At 37.1% G+C, this 17,530-nt stretch overlaps 1 protein-coding gene across 7 annotated transcripts in view; it reads right to left on the bottom strand.

Annotated features, from left to right (window-relative positions):
• Positions 1–14,748, bottom strand: part of BANK1 (B cell scaffold protein with ankyrin repeats 1) — a 322,904-nt gene extending 308,156 nt beyond the window's left edge. For 6 of the 7 annotated variants that reach the window (XM_082602766.1, XM_082602765.1, XM_082602767.1 and 3 more), the window contains exon 1: positions 14,280–14,514. In XM_082602766.1, coding sequence (XP_082458892.1) covers positions 14,280–14,349 — 70 coding nt within the window. In that variant the 5' untranslated portion in view covers positions 14,350–14,514. Of the gene's footprint in view, positions 1–14,279; positions 14,515–14,673 lie in introns of those variants that run through there. The other variant, XM_082602768.1, reaches the window with a different exon arrangement.
• Between the last annotated feature and the right edge of the window lie 2,782 nt (positions 14,749–17,530).

Consider the following 17,530-nt stretch of genomic DNA (forward strand, 5'->3'; position numbering starts at 1 on the left):
GCATACACAAATAGTAAATATATTAAAGCTACAATGCTAAACGAGTAAAACTATTAAAAGTAAACATAGAAAAATAAAAACTAGAAGTACATACACTGCTTTTTTTCTACTTTTTCAGTCTTTGTTACATATTTTCAATTATGTGCATGTATTATTTTAGAAAAAATAATGAAGCACAATGATTTAATCTTCTAGACATACATGGAGGATATTAAATTTCATTTACTTTTAGACCATAATCATATTCTTTCTATTTGCCCCAGAATATATTTTAATTAAATATTCTTAGTTATATTAAATGGTTATAGAAATCTTAGTAAAAATAACTAAACTATTAGTTACCAGATTTAAAAAGTTAATATAATATCGAGAAATGCCTTAAAATTATCTTTGTGTAAAAAATTCTGTGAGGACTTCCCTGGTGGCACAGTGGTTAAGAATCCGCCTGCCAATGCAAGGGGCACAGGTTCGAGCCCTGGTCCAGGAAGAGCCCACATGCCGCGAAGCAACTAAGCCTGTGCGCCACAATTACTGAGCCTGCGTTCTAGAGCCCGTGAGCCACAACTACTGAGCCCGTGTGCCACAACTACTGAAGCCTGCGCACCCTAGAGCCTGTGCTCCGCAATGAGAGAAGCCACCGCAATAAGAAGCCAGCACACCACAACGAAGAGTAGCCCCTGCTCGCCACAACTAGAGAAAGCCCGCGTGCAGCAATGAAGACCCAATGCAGCCAAAAATTTTTTTAATTGAAAAATTTATAAAAAATAAATAGTTCTGTGAATTTTTAAGACTGTTTTTCACGATCAAAGGCAGCTCATATGCAAACCAAACAATTGAGAAAGAATTTGGAAAGCAGGGTGGTTATCTAAGGGTAGATATAGGACTCTGAGGATATTCAGAAACAGGGCATTCAGAAATGGCTTCACCTTTATTTATCCTTTTTCATAAACTTAATTGGCTACTGTAATGTCACACTTTGTACTAGCAAATCAGGAAGCATCTATTAATGTGTTTTTCTCTGCTGAATGGATGCCAGAGGTTACCCCTTCCTTTAGATAGCATCCAATCTATTTCAGTAATAAAAGTCATTGTCATATTAACAATGCTTTCTATGTGGGCTGTTAAGTTAGTCAATCTCCAAGACATAAAATTCATTCTCTGTCTAAATTATTTGCATTTATATCAGTTTCTGTTGTTTTAGGTTGAAAAATATTTCAACAAAAATTTATTTGGGTGACTCTTAATAGCCCACACGTTTGCATCAAACATGTGTTTCATTGACAGACATTTCTTACATGAAGTAATCTGTTTATGGCCATGTAGTCAAGATGCTCTTAATTTTAGAATGTTCTGATGAATGAAATCCCAATAGTTAAACAATGTGAAGGCACCTACATAGCTTACATGATTACTGAGATAGTGGTAGGTTTACAGATATAACATGTGAAAATATCTGTAAAATCATTTGCTCAGTTAAGATGCACATGTTATTTAAATATCAACCTCATAAATACATCCCCAAATATTATTATATTAGAATTCCCTGTGTACTTTCTCAGTTCCATTTCATTCATACACTTTCCTTTCCCTAACAGAGAATCACCTTCTGAGTTTCCTCCCATTTTCTCTAGCACATCCTGTAATCAAAGGTCCCACCTGAATGGTCAGAATTAAAAATAAGAGAATGAAAGAAATCGGCAAATTGTGTGTGCACTACTCAGTCTACCAATGTCATTTCCCTACTGTATAGCTCCTTCTGCTTTTATTTCTATTATAAGCCTCCCTCCCTCCCACTCATTCAAAATGTGGTCAACATCAAAGGGTCGGAACTTCACTTACACAGTGGAATGAAGAGACCGAGGAAAACAGCTAAAAGGAGTGCAACCAGTCTCTGGTTGAAAGAGCCATCCTCTCAAGTTAACAGGGATGATAACTTTGTGCAAAAGGACTTACTTCTCTACCAGTGTGGAGATGACAAAGCATCCCACGGTTAACTATATTTGTGAAACAACAGCTTCAAGGGAATTGAAGAGACATTGTTTATTGCAGAATTTCTCAGGTCATTTTAATGTTCTAATATGTATATTCAAAACTTTTTCCACCATAGACAACTTTTTTCCAAGGAATATATATGCTATAGAGCAATATGGGCAACACAGTATTAAAGGAATAAAGCCCTGGAAGTATGAACTCAGGTTTTTGAGGTACTGACCATCAGGTAAGAGAAGTATGAGTCACGCTTCATGATGTCTCACATGGCCACTCACCTACTCACCTCGCAGCAGCCACGACGGCCATCAATTACAGAGCACTACGCTGCTGCAAGTATTACTGAACGGTCTTTCCTCATTTCTTGGTGAGGTACAGAGAGGTCCTGTAACAGTTACCTAAGGCCATATGACTAACTACTAGGTGATTCAGGTAGGCTTTAAACTCAGAATGAGGAACCTAAGCCTAGATTTTCATATGCACCAGATCAGAAAATTATTCTCAGAGGTCATATAATAAAGTACTACATATGAGCATACTTTCTAACGAATCTTCTATATTTTCCCAAGGAGAGGCAGAAATGAAATGTGTGTTAATTGCTAACTTCTCAGAAGACTGGCTCTCATAAAAAAAAAAAAAACCAGAAAAGCTGTCCCTTTCTTTCCATAATTATAGGAAATGTAGGTTACTTAAAACTAGAAATTTGCTTAGGGGCCCCTTTCTGTTATTCTCCTCACCCTTAGAGGTCTAGGTGAAACACTGTATAGATTTATACCCTATAAGGAATACACTGCTCAGACATAATTTAAACAATTTCAAATATATCACTAAAGCTTTACCTATACAACTATATCAACTATTATTTAACTATATGATGATATTAGAAGAGCCTTTATCACAAAAGTTAAGAGTCAACTACACTACGATCCAGTTTTTCTGTGTGTTGTTTTTTCTTCATGGGGCCGGGGAGTGGGGGGGTATAATCTGTGATATAGTTGTGGACCAAGTCTCCTCCAAGAATAAAGCAATGAACATTAACTACATTTTTATTTTTGAAAATATGATGCTTAAACAGAATTAAATTCTCAAAATGAGAAAAATGTTCTTTACCCATTAACTATTTTTCCTGAAGACAACACACAATTCACATATAGAACCACAACATTTGTTTTCATAACAGATCACAGGCTTCATCAAGTTCAGTTTGTAGTGAATATGCAGAGAATCATGTGTTTGAGATATTACAGTGTTTAATGTAGTGTTGAGAAAAATTAAACAGGAGAACTGAAAGAACATTTACATGAGGCTCTCAATCCTGAGATTCATATGTATGTGACACCAGAAGTGCAGGGAATGAGCCATGTAAACACATTTCTTCTAATAAAAGTGAAAGCTGAATACCAGCTTATGCTGAATGTAATAATATTTGCCTTTTGCTAAGCACCTGTTATGAATGCTCCAGGCACTTTACACACAGAATTATATTTAATCATCATAATCCTATAAAATAGGGTGTTACCCATTCCAGATATAAAAGAATTGGATCCTAGATAAGTAATCTGTTCAAAGTCACACAAGTGACAGATCCCATATCTGAGTTGATGTAGATAAGACATAGATATCAGTACAGATAATCAACTCACAAAGGTGAACACAACTTGTAGCCTTAGTTATCATGTAAAATAACATTTATCAATGTTAAATTGGAAAAATGTATAGGAAACAGCCAAGAGATTAGGAAATTAGTTTCGTCTATAATACAAATAAAAGTTTTGATAAATTGTAAACTAATATTCTGTAGGCATATCCAAAGATCTATCTTAAATTCCTTTTTAAAAGGCATTGTGTGTTTTTTTTTAATTTTAATATCTTATACAGTTTAATACTAATAAAATTTCAGATATTTTCCTTCTCATAATTTCAATGCAGAGGTCACATTTTTCCAATTAATGATTCAAGGAACTAAGTCTGTGATAAAATATTACCTGGAAAGACATTTCAAATATAGAAAGTAATGTCTTGTTACATTTGTTCACAGAAGCACATCAGGAAAGTTCAACCTTCACGTGGTTGTAACATGAGTGAGTGGAAAGTTTCCAACTTTGTCAATTGATTTAAGTAACCCGAGTTACTATATACTTCTGAAACCTAGGACCTTTTTCACACAGAATTTTCTTCCCAAATTAATCCAATAGAATACTTAATAGAATTTAAAGTTGATTCTCCCCAAATCAGTATATACATGTAATGCAATTCCAAAGAACTGAAAGGCATCTGTTTTTGTTAGTGCAGATCCAGCAAACAGGAGATGGCTTATAAGCCAGAAATTCTTAGGGTCCTGACGCCAGTGCGTTTCAGGTGCCAACATCTGGTTCAGTGCCTTCCAGATTCCCTAGCTTCCTGATGGTGATAAGAAAGTCGTCACCACCCCATTCACCCCTACCCCCCACTCCAGCCCCCCACCCAAGCGGGACACTTAGGAAAATTGTCCCAGCCTATTTCCAAACTCCTTACATCAATTATGTAAAAACTCAATTCCCTATCTTAAAGTTCTTTCTGCTTAAAACTGCTACATTATTTTCTATTAAATGCTTCTAAACTACGTGTTACACAGCATCCCAATTGTTTCATGGGAAGGAGAAGTGGACAAAATAATCTTTAAATGCAAGTGGAAAAATAGAAGAATAAATATCTATTAATAGCCAAGAAAATAAAGGAAAAGGAAATTTCTTGGGAGAACTTTCCTTCGCAGATATTGGCTTGGGAAGAAACAAATACGTTAGTAGAACAGAACACTCCGAATGCAAATGCCAGGATATATGAAAATGTGCTGTATGGCAGTGGTGGTATTTCAATTCATTTGGAAGAGTAGGGTTCCTTTAATAAATGTTGATTTCTCAATTGGCTGCCCTTATTTAAAAAAAAAAAAGAAAAACTTAAGTTGGATTTCAGCCTCATGCTGTAAACAAAAATAAATCCCAAGCATACTACATGCAACTATAAAACTTCAAATCCTAGAAAAAAAATGTAGAAAGTGACATTGGTCATTTAGGGGTTTATAAGACTCCTCCAGCCAAGACAGGAAACAGAACTAGGAAAGAAAATATAAGCATATTTGAACCAATGAGCATTAAAATATATTCAGTGGCAACAAACACCATAATCTAAATCATTTAGAAAGACTAAGATAGATTAAGAAAAGTATCTGTGATCCATAAGATAAAGTATATAATATGATCTTACAATGTGGTCTTACAAATTATTAAGACAGAAGACATAATAGAAATATGAGTAAATGATATGAAAAAATGCTAGTTAAATTTTATCTAGCGTTAAAATAATAATGAAATGTCACTATTAAAATACCTTCTGTGGGTGGGCCTGAATGGGAAGAGAGTCTCTTTAAACTGCTGGAGGGACTGTGAATTATGTTACCATTTTTATGACAGGTATCTGGTAATATTTATATAACAATATTTTATAAGGGAGAAATCAAACCTTTAATGGATTTCACTGGGGTTTTTTTGAAAGCTTAGAGCACTGCTATCCAACAGAAAATACAAGTCACAAATGCTAACCACGTATGTAATTTAAATTTTGTAACAGCTACATTTCAAAAATAAAAACAGGTAAAATTAATTATAGTAATATATTTAATTTAATCCAATAAATGCAATGTATTTTTCAACATGTAATCCATATAAAAATGACTGAGAGATTTTATATTCTACTTTTTTGTACTAAATCTTTGAAAACTAGTGTGTGTTTTTAGATTTACAGCACATCTCAGTTTGAACCAGCTGTATTTCAAGCACTGAAGAGCCACATTATCTAGTGTATACAGTGTTAGGCAGCATGGTACAGTGTTTTTTGCCCATCAGCAGACAGAAAGTATGTAAGATTTCACTGATCTGACATCACAGAACAAATCTGCATTCTACACCCTGGTCAGGGAATGCAATTTTGAGCTCACTGTCATTTATTATCAAAATCTTCTGTGACACAACTAACACGTAACAAGAACTGTCAAAATGTGTAACTATACCAACCTGCTTGAATGTGCTTTTATTCAGCAACATTCAGTTACGTGGATTCAGACAAGACGAATACAGTTGGATAGACTTATGTAGGGTTGCTGTTTTATCAAGCGGGTATGACAAAAAGAGGTGGGTGGGAGTTGAAGCATATGCAAAGATATGATTGTAATAGTGATACGTTGATTCCAATTTGGATAAAAAGGACGGGATGATCAATAAAAAAATTAAGCTATGGAATAATCTAGCATTGAAACAAAATTTCTATAAAAAGAAATATGTTCTTTTCCATTAACATTGATGCTTAGGGAGAGAAGGAGGTGGGGAGAGGGAAAACGAATGAAGGAGGAGAAGGAAGGGGAGGAGAGGAGGAGGAGGAAGCACTCTGGAAACATGGAAAAAAAGAAGGAAAGAAGCAAGGGAAAAAATGAAACAGAATATTTAAACACATAAGAAAATCTGTACATTAAAATGTGTTCCTAATGGAATTTACGGAACTTGTCTTTGAAAGTTTTCACAGGAGAAAGTCCCCTTTGGTGTAGTGCTATCAGCTTTTGAGTATGAATAAATCATTATCGCAGCACAGATCTTGAAACAAAAAATAAATACATAAATAAAATTCTTTCCTTGACCCACGTCTCCTGCAGTGGCTACTTTCTTTCTACGCTCTGGCAGCCACGCTTTAAAAAGCTGTCTACATGGCGTCCACATCCTCATCTGCCTACACCCTTCAACTCTCATCCCCTCTACTAAAGCTACTTACTTCTCTCTCTAAGGTCATCTTAAGTTTCATGGTGCCAGATCCACTGGCTAAATTTCAGTCCTCAATCTACCTGACCTATTCAAAGAATTTGAGTCAGTTCACCATCTTGCCTTCCCCAAACATTTTATTCTTGAATTCTTGCCATTTTACTCTTATTTTCCTCCCTTTCTTTTTAGCCTCTCCTCAATCATATTGGGTAACTCCTCTTGCTCTATCAATGCTTTAAATGTTTGCTTTACATGGTTCTTTATCTTGGGTCATCTTTTCTTTGTACTCTAAACGTTTTTTTTTTTTTTCTGTTATCTTATTTACTGATGCAGTTTTAAAGACTGTATTTTCCCCAATTTTATATATTCAGCCTGAACTGTCTTTCTGAGCTCCAGATCATAATATCAAATGTTTACTTGACATCGCTACTTGAATATATCCAGATATCCCAAATGATAATATACGCAAAATTGAAATTGGATGTTCTCATGCCCTTACTGTTTCCTCCTGCTCTTTCAATCTTTTCCACTGGAGTAAATGACAGCTTTATGACCCTCCAAGTTTTCCATGCCACAAACCTAAGATTGATTCTTCACATCTCTTTCCCCCTCAGGTTCTATATCTCCTACTATACCACAAAAAGTATGTAAGTAATAGTTCTTAAAAGACATGTCCACTTCTCCCTATATTTTACTGGTTGATAAACTCCCAATTGTTCAAAACCCTTCCATTGTTGACCTCTTCCAATTTGTTGTACCAAAAGCAGCTTACATGATCTTCTTTTTTTTTAGGTTAGAAATTCTCTTTTTATTTTCACCTTCATTAATTTAGAAGGTGATTCAGAAGAAGAAGAACCTTTCATGTGATCTTCTAAAAACCAAAATCTAGTGATGTTATGCTTCTGTTTTAAAACTCTTCAGTAGCTACTCATTATATTTACTTAGGAGACTTTTCTCACAGATTTATGTAATTTAGTTTCCCTTTACTTTTCCAGCTTCTTCTTCTGCAACTCTCCCCGTTGCTCATTATAAGACTGTGAATGTACCCTTGTCAAAACTTGAAAATCTTTTATCATTCTGAGCCTAATTCCTTCATCTACATCACTACACTTAATTGATCACACCTGAACTTCATTAATTTGTGCCTCTCTCCCCAGTTTGGCAAGAGCACACTGAATTTAATCTTGTTTTCCAAGATGATCATTAACCCCATTATTAACATATCATCTGTAACTTAATGAGGATACTAAACTTTCTACTCTATTACTAAAACAAATCTCAATCAAGGACCAATCTCTGAAGTACAATGCTGATTACACTGCCTCAGATTGATATTAATCCACTGATAGTGTGTATACAGTTTTCACAATTGCCTGTCAGTGATGCTATTTTTCATCATATACTGGGGGATTGTGATAATAGCCAGTAAATTACGCTGCTTTTGTATCTTCTCTTCCTTTTTTATAAAGATAAATGTCATAAGCATCCTCTCTGTGTGCCTCAATTTAAATACATTTTAAAAATTTGTCAGAAACAGTATGCTGTAAATTTTTCAGATAAATAAAAACATAGAATTAACAAAACATAAAAAGTCTACTGCTATATTTTATAATTAACATAATTCTGTAGCTATAGTACATAATGCAAAACTCTAGACTTCTTAACAGTGCTTAACTCTTATTATATTGACTTTGAATGAAGTATTTCCTCACCAACTATAGAGACTTCAAGTTTAGAGACAAAAATAACTGCATTCAGTTTCTTCAAATATCAACAATAAAGCTAGAAAACTCCAAATATTCTTATCTAGAGGACCACAAGACTTACTCATAAGGCACCCTACTTTCAGCACATAAAATAGACCTAATTCTCAGATTGTTTAACTTTCAATGGAAGATGCATAGAAGACATCACTTTAACAATAATAACAACTTTCTAAAAGAGAAGAAGCTATGTGAACAGGATTGGCAGTGTTTGAGAAATAAAGTTATTCTAACCCAAACTCTTTTTTTCCTCCAAAGAAGAGAAACTCATTCAAATTAGTCCACGTAAAGAGAAGGTCATTGCAAGGATGCCACAGTCATTTCATGAACAGACAATATCAGAACAACAAGTGCAGCTGGGTCTTACTTGGCCTGGAAATGGGGAGTCAGAAACTAAAACTCCTCCCTCTGTCTTTCAGTGCTCCTTAATTCTCTCTTCTCGTCTTCTTTCTAATTACCTTGCACATGAGTCAACTAGCTGCCATCCTCTACTGTATATCATCAAACATCGACCTTCCACTGACAACAGTCTCATTATCTCTTGTTTGAAAGAAGGGCTTGGTTGAGTCCAACAAATCTTTAAATGTGTGTGCCAGGCAACACACATCACTGGTCACTAAGCAGTCCATGGACTGGCTGCCTTTGAATCAAGTGTCTATTCTTGGCCACAGTAACTGTTTCTGGAATCTGGGCTATCCATGGTTCTACCCATTTTACATAGGTATGGATGGACAGGATATGATAAAGGAAGGGTTTCTGGTCCTCTGGTCTACAGAGAAGTGCCTGGAGTAGTGAAAGTTCTAAACTCTTACTGAAAAGTAATGAGGAAGTTAAGGAAATTATCTCCTTAATTGAAATCAAAGTAGATTTTTGCTTCAGTTTTATCTCACTCACTTTCCCAACTGTGACCCAATAGTTCATGAATGGTATTAAAACTGTAGTTGTCTCCTGAGATTTTTTAATTACATGGGTCTACTAAATCTAAATAAAATGTGATTGACCAATGTAGAAAACGTATAAATTTTAGGGATTCTTCATACCGTCACAAGAAATACTCTACAACAGTGGTCCCCAACCTTTTTGGCACCAGGGACCGGTTTCGTGGAAGGCAATTTTTCTGCTGGCTGGGCGGGGGGCGGGGTGGTCCAGGCGGTAATACAAGCGATGGGGAGTGGCAGTGAAGTGTCCCTTGCTCACCTCCTGCTGTGTGGCCCAGTTCCTAACAGGCTCCGGACCACTAATGGTCCACGGCCTGGGGGTTGGGGAGCCCTGCTCTACAATGTGTCATTCCAGTTCCATGATTTTATAGAATCCTACCACTTTGATATGATTTGTTTCTCCATATCTTTGATGTTGGTGCTTCACCCTCCACCCCAGCCCCTAAAAAAAAAATTAAAAGTTTTTTAGGAAATGAAAGAACACAATGAATTATTAAATGTTTTCATATGATTATATGGAACAATATAACTTCTTGTCCAAAGTAGGTGCTAATCCTCTGATGCTCTCAACTATCAAGGTAATGTGATATCCATATAACATGAATTCAAAGTAGAAACGTAATAAATGGTAGCTATTAAAAGAAGGCCAAAATTTCAAGTGGTCTGACACTATGTTTTCTTCTGAAAGTTAGACATGATCCTACGGATAAATTCAAACAAAAAGGGAATGAGGATATTGATCCCGACCAAAGGATGAAGTTTACACCTCAGTGTAGATCATGACCAAACGAAATCAGGCAAATGAAATTCCAAGTCAGGAACTGTTCTTACACTTTTCAGGATGTCTTCCTTATAAAATGGAACACATAAAACATGAAGCAATGAGAATTACTAATATGGAAAAGAGGTACAGGAGCTTAAAAGAAAGGAAAATATGGCACAAACTTAATATGATAAAACAAAACTGATTTTAATAAACTGGAGCAAAGAAAATCTTATAAAAGACCACAAGGCAATGATGAACCACTTCTCATGATTACAAGGGGAAGTGGTCTTTCTGGATTATCTCAATTTGGAGCACTTGGAAGCAACAATGATATTTCTATTCAGTGGTAAAGGTCTAAAAGGCTCATTATTTTTCTCTGAGTCAAAAATAAATACAGGAGGGTATAATTCCATACAATATCTGTTATTTTCACCACCTGGACTATTTCAGTGTCTGCAGTAAAACTTAGATACTATTCTTTACATTTAAAACAGGAAAGAATTACAAGGCCATATAATAACTTATTTTTAAATAATAACTTCCGGAATGTTTGTCCTTCCTATTCTTATTTCATAGTTGTCTCCAAAATTACTATAAGATATTCTATAATTTACAAAGAAAGTAATAAAATAGCAACTGTAACTTAGATGATCGGGTAACAGCCATTTAAATTCTCAAAACATGTGATTTATATTTGGTAGGAATGATATTCTTTACATTGGATTTTTTTTTAACCCAACAGTAAATATTTTGGTAAAATAGATCTTCCATCTTCTTATAATTTGATGAAGTATCCCACAATTTTATGTTTGATGCTTATTTTTTTCACATACATTTATTATTTTTTAATTGGGTCACAATTGGTACTCTGTGATATGGGGAAATAAAACACACTCTCATTTTGTCCTCTTAAATTCCCATTTTATTCTTTCCTGTAACTGCCCTAGTTTAAACCCTTTTAATCCATCTATCCTTAGTTATTCTCATTGTGGATTCCTTCTTTTTCTCCTCTCAGAACTATTAACCACACTATTTCCCCAAGATTATGACAATATCTTACTACAGGAAGTCATACTCCCCAATTTTTTTTGGTGTGGGAGTTTGATGGCTTCATTCTTTTAAGTTTTTCCCCAAGTCAGCATGAGGCAGTTTCTCAATAAGAACTCTATCTTTTACATGTAAATATGACACTATTGACCAATGACCAAGGAAGTAAAACTAACACGTATCAAGCAATTACTCTTTGCTATGGCACCCTGAAAAGCACTTCACATGCATTTTCTCCTTTAATCCTCAAAAACATTCTTTCAAATAAATGTTGCTTTGTACCCACTTTTGCTTTTTTACTGGACCAGTTGGGATAATGACAGATTGATTTATTTATCCAAGATCACAAAGCAGATATGCAATGAAGCTGGACTGGATTTGAAGCAGTCTGAGCCCAGAGGCCATCATAAGTAGGGTATGATCACCTAAAGCACATGTTCAGATACATGTGGCAAAAAAGGTCCCTCTGCTACCCCAAGTATGACGCCCAGTATGCTGTTGTGTATGCCTGAAATCCTAAGCAAGTAAATATTACAGAATTATCCCATATTAAAGTAAGAAGGCCCTGAGAGAGCTACCTCTCTTTAAAATCTCAGCATAAGTAAGCTTATCAGAACCTTTCTCGCTGGTCTGAAGAAAGCAAGTTTTACCAGCCACTAGAGTTAAATAGGGTATTTCCCTAGTAGGAGAAATCTACCTTGTTGGCTATGTTGGAAGACTGCAGTCAGAGTAAAAAGCTTCAAATCTTCAAGAACTTTAGGACACAAAGGAAAGACTTAGACAAACCATGTTTCTCACAAGCAAAGATGCAGTCCATCAGACCACAGTTTTCAGAATGTTAATGTTCAACATTTAGAAGGTTAACATATTAAGCTGTGAGACAGGACAGATGCTTTCTGCTTTTAACTTAACAACTGATCTCTCTCTTCATCAGCGGCATCAAATAATATTAATAAAATATACAAAAACTACGGGGTAGGAGCAAGCTGTGCTTTAATAAACAGTCCTTATTGAAGGTAGCAGTTTAAATTTAAACAATCATTAGTTTTGGAATAAAACAAGGAAGGAATTTCTCTTTTGGACACTAGTGGACAGTATCTAGTTAAACATAAGCCAGAAAATAAAGTCTAAGTGGAATTTTCATCACTGTGCATCATTTTCACACTGTCTTAGTTCTGGGTATCAAATCTTTTCTGCTTCCATTAAAGGACAAGCTGGACACTCATAGATTTCTCTGATGGCAGTAAACACAAGATATTGTCATTACAAATACACAATACACCTAATGCTAGAAATATAATCTTCATAGACGTGAAACTGTATTTACCACTTTAAACTGTGTTTGCCCATTTTACACTCATATCACTACACAAGTCTTGGGGGTGGGTAGGTAAAGATTGTTGGTGACATGATGAACGGGATCTTCAAATAGTTATTGGTTATGGGACTGTGGGCAAATCACTCCCTGAGTCTCAGTTTTCTCATGTCTAAAATGAGGCAGTTGGACTAACTGACCCTTAATGTGTCACATTAAGCCAAAGTCTAAGATGCCGCGGAGACACTTGCCCAAAGCAGAGACAGAGGTCACACGGAAAGGTATACAATTTTTAAAAAAGGATTAATCAGAAATAGTTCTTTTAGAATACTCTTCATATCTAGGAATGGCATGGGTTTATAACAAAAAGATAGCTCAGTATAAGAAAAGTATCATTACCTGAGCCAGATGAGGAGACAAATGAAGCAAGTAATAAATACCATATTGGAAGGACCAAAGGAGATGGGGGGAAACGCATGGGAGGAACAGGAATACTCAGGATGAGACAAAAGTTGGTTCACGTCATTCCAGCATTATTCACAATAGCAAATACCTCAAAATATTACTTGAGTATTAAGTGAAATAATAGTCATGTTCTGGCTAAAGTGCTCCATCTAGAAGTTTGAAACAAATTGTAGCTGATTCTATTTAACTAAATTGTTCAATTGAAATTACAAAAGAGCTAACCTGCTCAAGGTTCAAAAGACAAGGCTGGTTTATTTACTGAACCAAGCACAGATGCAGTCCATCAGACCACAGTTTTCAGAATAATGTTTAACATTTAGAAAGTTAACATATTAAGATATAATTCCTTTCTTGTCATTTCCATTGCCATAAATACCCCCACTTTAACTGAAAAGCAGTCTTTTAAAATTTATATATAAAAAAAAAACACTTGCCAAGAGAAACAGCTAAAGCCATAATTTCATTACTTAACAAAATGCTAATAAGCTATGAGAAACTCCATTCAGCAAATTAATAGAATTTCACTCAGATTTTCTTATCGCACTTCTCAGTGTGAACATCTCCAGGAATCTTAATATCCAAGTGAAGCCTTTTCTTTTTCATTTTCAAAACTGAACACTTTTTATAATCATTGTACGATTCACAAATGCATTTGACATACTTCAAAAAGGAATGAAAACAAGTGCCTTAACTTCTGTTTGACCCGTAAATGCATTTATGTATTCAACCAAACGGACTGCTTTTCCTTCCAACAAGTTAAGAAAATCTGTGTTTCGAGGAGTTTTTACAGAAAGTAACCTGTCTGATTAGCAGGTCACAGGCCAAATTTACCGGATTGCATTTTGGGAGACCCGGCAGGTAAACGGGCGATGCTACCAAAGGGCACGTTTGCCATGTTGACAGAAGTTTTAGGCTGATGCATAACTTTAAAATACGTTCCAAGCTGATTTTAGAAACTAGAGGAGCCTGTCCCGGGTGCTCTGGAAAGTTCCAGCTACTCAGAAGCTGCGGCACCGGCGGTGGCACGCCGCCCAGACTCAAGGAGCGCTGCCACCGCGTCGCGTCCCGATTCCCCCGGCGAGGAGCCCGCGACAGAAGCCGGCTGCGCGGCGGAGCGGCAGCCGTGGTCCCGCGGCCTCGAGGCGCACAGTCTCCGCGGGACCCCGGGGCGGGCCGGCCTCCCTCCGGCCACCCGGCCGCGCGCACACCCACCTCGGGGCGCTGGGCCGCCTGCGGGCCATTCCCGACTCCCGCCCGCCCGGCCCGGCGCTGCTGGCAGCATCGCGGCCGCTGAAGCCCGGGCGCCTGGACAGGTGCCCGCCGAGCCCGGCCTCTCCCGGTCTGAGGTTCTCCGCGAGCTGGTCTCCGGGCCCCCGACCGTCCTCAGCCCGCTTCCCACTGCGGCGGCTGCGGCCGAGGTCCGGAAACGCAGCCCCGGGGCGCGGGCCTCAGGGCGAGGGCTCGCCTCGCTGGGCGCCCCGCGGAAGTGAAACTACTCAAGGGCTTGCTCGGGCCTCCTTTTTCGGACGCTTTGGTTTCTCCTAACACTCTCTGGTCCTGTTCCCGCCTCACCTTTTCACTCAGGACGTTTTTAGAGCTAGGTTACCTGTTCCTGTAGCCCTTCTTGTCCCATTCAAGGGCTTCCACGACGCTGCCACTTCCAGGAACAGGGATACCAGAAGTAGACACTTGCTGCAAAAAGGGACTAAGAGATATAGACATACAGATATGGATGTATCAGTAAAGGTGTAAAGATGTAGATACGTAGTTGGGTTTTTTGTTTGTTTGTTTGGAGGGTTTTTTGGGTTGGTTTACTGTTTGTTTCTGATATTGCATTTTGCCCAGAAATTTTAAGCTAGAGCCATAAATTATAAAATGATTTTTAAATCCTAAAAATTTATTTCCTACTCCTGCTCCAAGTCAGAACCGGGCCTAGTAAAAAAAAATAATGTTATGGATCTAAATAGGTCCTTTGTTTGTTTGTTTGCTTGTTTGCTTTAAAGACTGTGAAATACTCAAGAGTTTCCCCTAGAGCCTTAAAATAAATGTCCCTTCTTCTCTCAAGGATCTCTAAATTACTAATTTACGTTCTGAAGTTAAAAATATTTTTGAAGATCAATTTGAAGTTTTGGTAATCGTTCACGCCTAAATGTCCCTCTCTTTTTAGAAAAGAAACCTAGGAGGGAGGCTTGTGTAGCAATTATTTATCTCACAAAGTCTTTTTTAGAAAATCAACTATCAAAGTATCAAAATGTTAAACTTTTCTGTCACATAACTCTACTTTTTTACATTTTATACCATAATGAAGTAAACTTGGAGAAATGTCAGCAAATTTTGAAAACTATCATAGGTATCTTTATCCGCTTTCCAATTGTTCCTTTAACCTCATTATTAACTTTAAGTTGATTTCCTGTATTTGAAATAATGGAGCAAAAGATATTATCTAATTTATGAAATAATATCATATTGACAAGTTTACTGTCTTCTACAAATGCCTGTTTACCAACAGACCACAGTACAATAAGGTAAAGACAGAGGGTTTGGATTGCAGGGTGCATATAAACTCTCAGTCAAGAGTTCCAGGAAAGCATAAGTCTTCTTAAACCAATCCACTGGGGAGACAATGCCCTAAGTGATGTATCTTCTTCACAAAAGATACTGGCTGACGGGCCCAGCCGCTCCGCAGCACGTGGGATCTTCCCCAACCGGGGCACGAACCCATGTCCCCTGCCTCGGCAGGTGGACTCTCAACCACTGCGCCACCAGGGAAGCCCTGACAAAAATTTTGAGGAGAAAGTGATATACACATTTCAGCTCCCGCTCCCCTATTAAGTGTCCACATCTTCAAAGGCATCCCAGTTTGTTCTACAGAAATACACAATGCTCATTCCCTCCCTGCACACAAAGATTTGCAAAGAAGGACAGGCTTTAGATAGCAAACTGTATCTGTCACATGTCTGAAGAACCCGGACCGGAAGTCAGAAGGCTACGGATACCATCTTGACTCTCCACCTCACTATCTGGGCAACCGGGGCAACTCTCAATATTTCTGAGCCTTGCATAATCTCAGCTAAATGAGGAAATTGGAATAATTATATTTGAGTCTCTGCCAGCTATACAATTTTATGACACCGTCTCTTCTAATACACATAGAAGACTTACAGTACATAGGACAATTAAGTGTGTTTTCAGATGCTCACTTCCACAATTTATATCCATACGATCCTGGTAAATGGAAAAATAAAAACAAACATGTGTTTAAAATCATGGGCTGTTTTTTAAAACTACTTCACTGGTTAAGACTTTGTGCTAGAAAATCTGTAAAAATCTTCTAAAATTATTCAAAAATTATTCAAAAATTATTCTAGGTTTGTTTTTGTTTCAGGTATGGAATGAGAACACAGCTCTTGTTCAAAAGTTATGAGGTAACAGCTTAGCCCCTTTACGTATTCGTTCACTCTTGTTTTATTAATGTTGCTGTTCACAGCTACTCTGTTTTAAGTATTCTATGTGCCAAGCACTATGTAAGCGTTGCACAGTGTTCATGTCATTTGGTTAAAAGTTTTAAGTGACAGAGCTGGAATTCAATCCCACATCTGACCCTATAGCCTTCCCTCTTAGTTAGAAGCCTTCTCTTCCTTTTAAGGTCACATAAAGTTATTGTTAAAAATTACATGGACATCATAAGCAAGGTTATACATATACATATCAAAAAATTGCTTTTGTTTTCCTACTCACTTTCCCACAGAGCAAAAATCTCATAGAAATGAGCATCTATCTCCTTAAAAATAGGCATGAACCGTACTCATAATTCTTTACAATATTGGCACTATTGGTTGAGACTAGGTAGCACTGTTTCCAGAAAGAAAAGAAAATGTGTGGAGATCACACACACAGAGGCCGTGACCTAGGTCTTACATGTATTCTAACTTTGCCTATGCATTTACAAAAAGATATTTTAGAAATGTTTTCACTCATTTTGGTCTTGTTTCTTAGTGTCAAACACATCTTTAGTCACGGTTGACTTTATTTTCCCCTACTTTCTCCCCTAAGGAAATGATACTGTCTGAAATGCTGGGTTATCTCTTGGTTCACACTTGTTCTCAGGGAAGAGGCACTTAGTAATTCTCACACTGAGATGCTTTTTCAGGCAGAATGCTACCAGCAGCGTGTAATCGCAGGTTTCTGATTTTTCCTCTGTTACACAATGACAAAAAATGCTAGCCACAGTTGGTTTCTAGTTTCTCAATATATCAAACTCTTGGATCCATTGATTTTCTTCCCTTGCATTCTTTTTCTCTAGCAGCATATTGACAGCCTCTGTATTATTACTCTACTCGGTAGAAATTATAAGGGTCTCACACCAATAACTGGATGTCTGAGGCTGTTTTGGCTGTTGCCCTGTTGCAATTGCCGTTGGCTGATTTCTGGTGCCCTTGCAGACTGGATGCTTTTGCTAATTC

The sequence above is a fragment of the Mesoplodon mirus genome (genome assembly GCF_964341445.2).
Source record: "Mesoplodon mirus genome assembly, chromosome: 2".
In the NCBI taxonomy this organism is placed as follows: Eukaryota; Metazoa; Chordata; class Mammalia; order Artiodactyla; family Ziphiidae; genus Mesoplodon; species Mesoplodon mirus.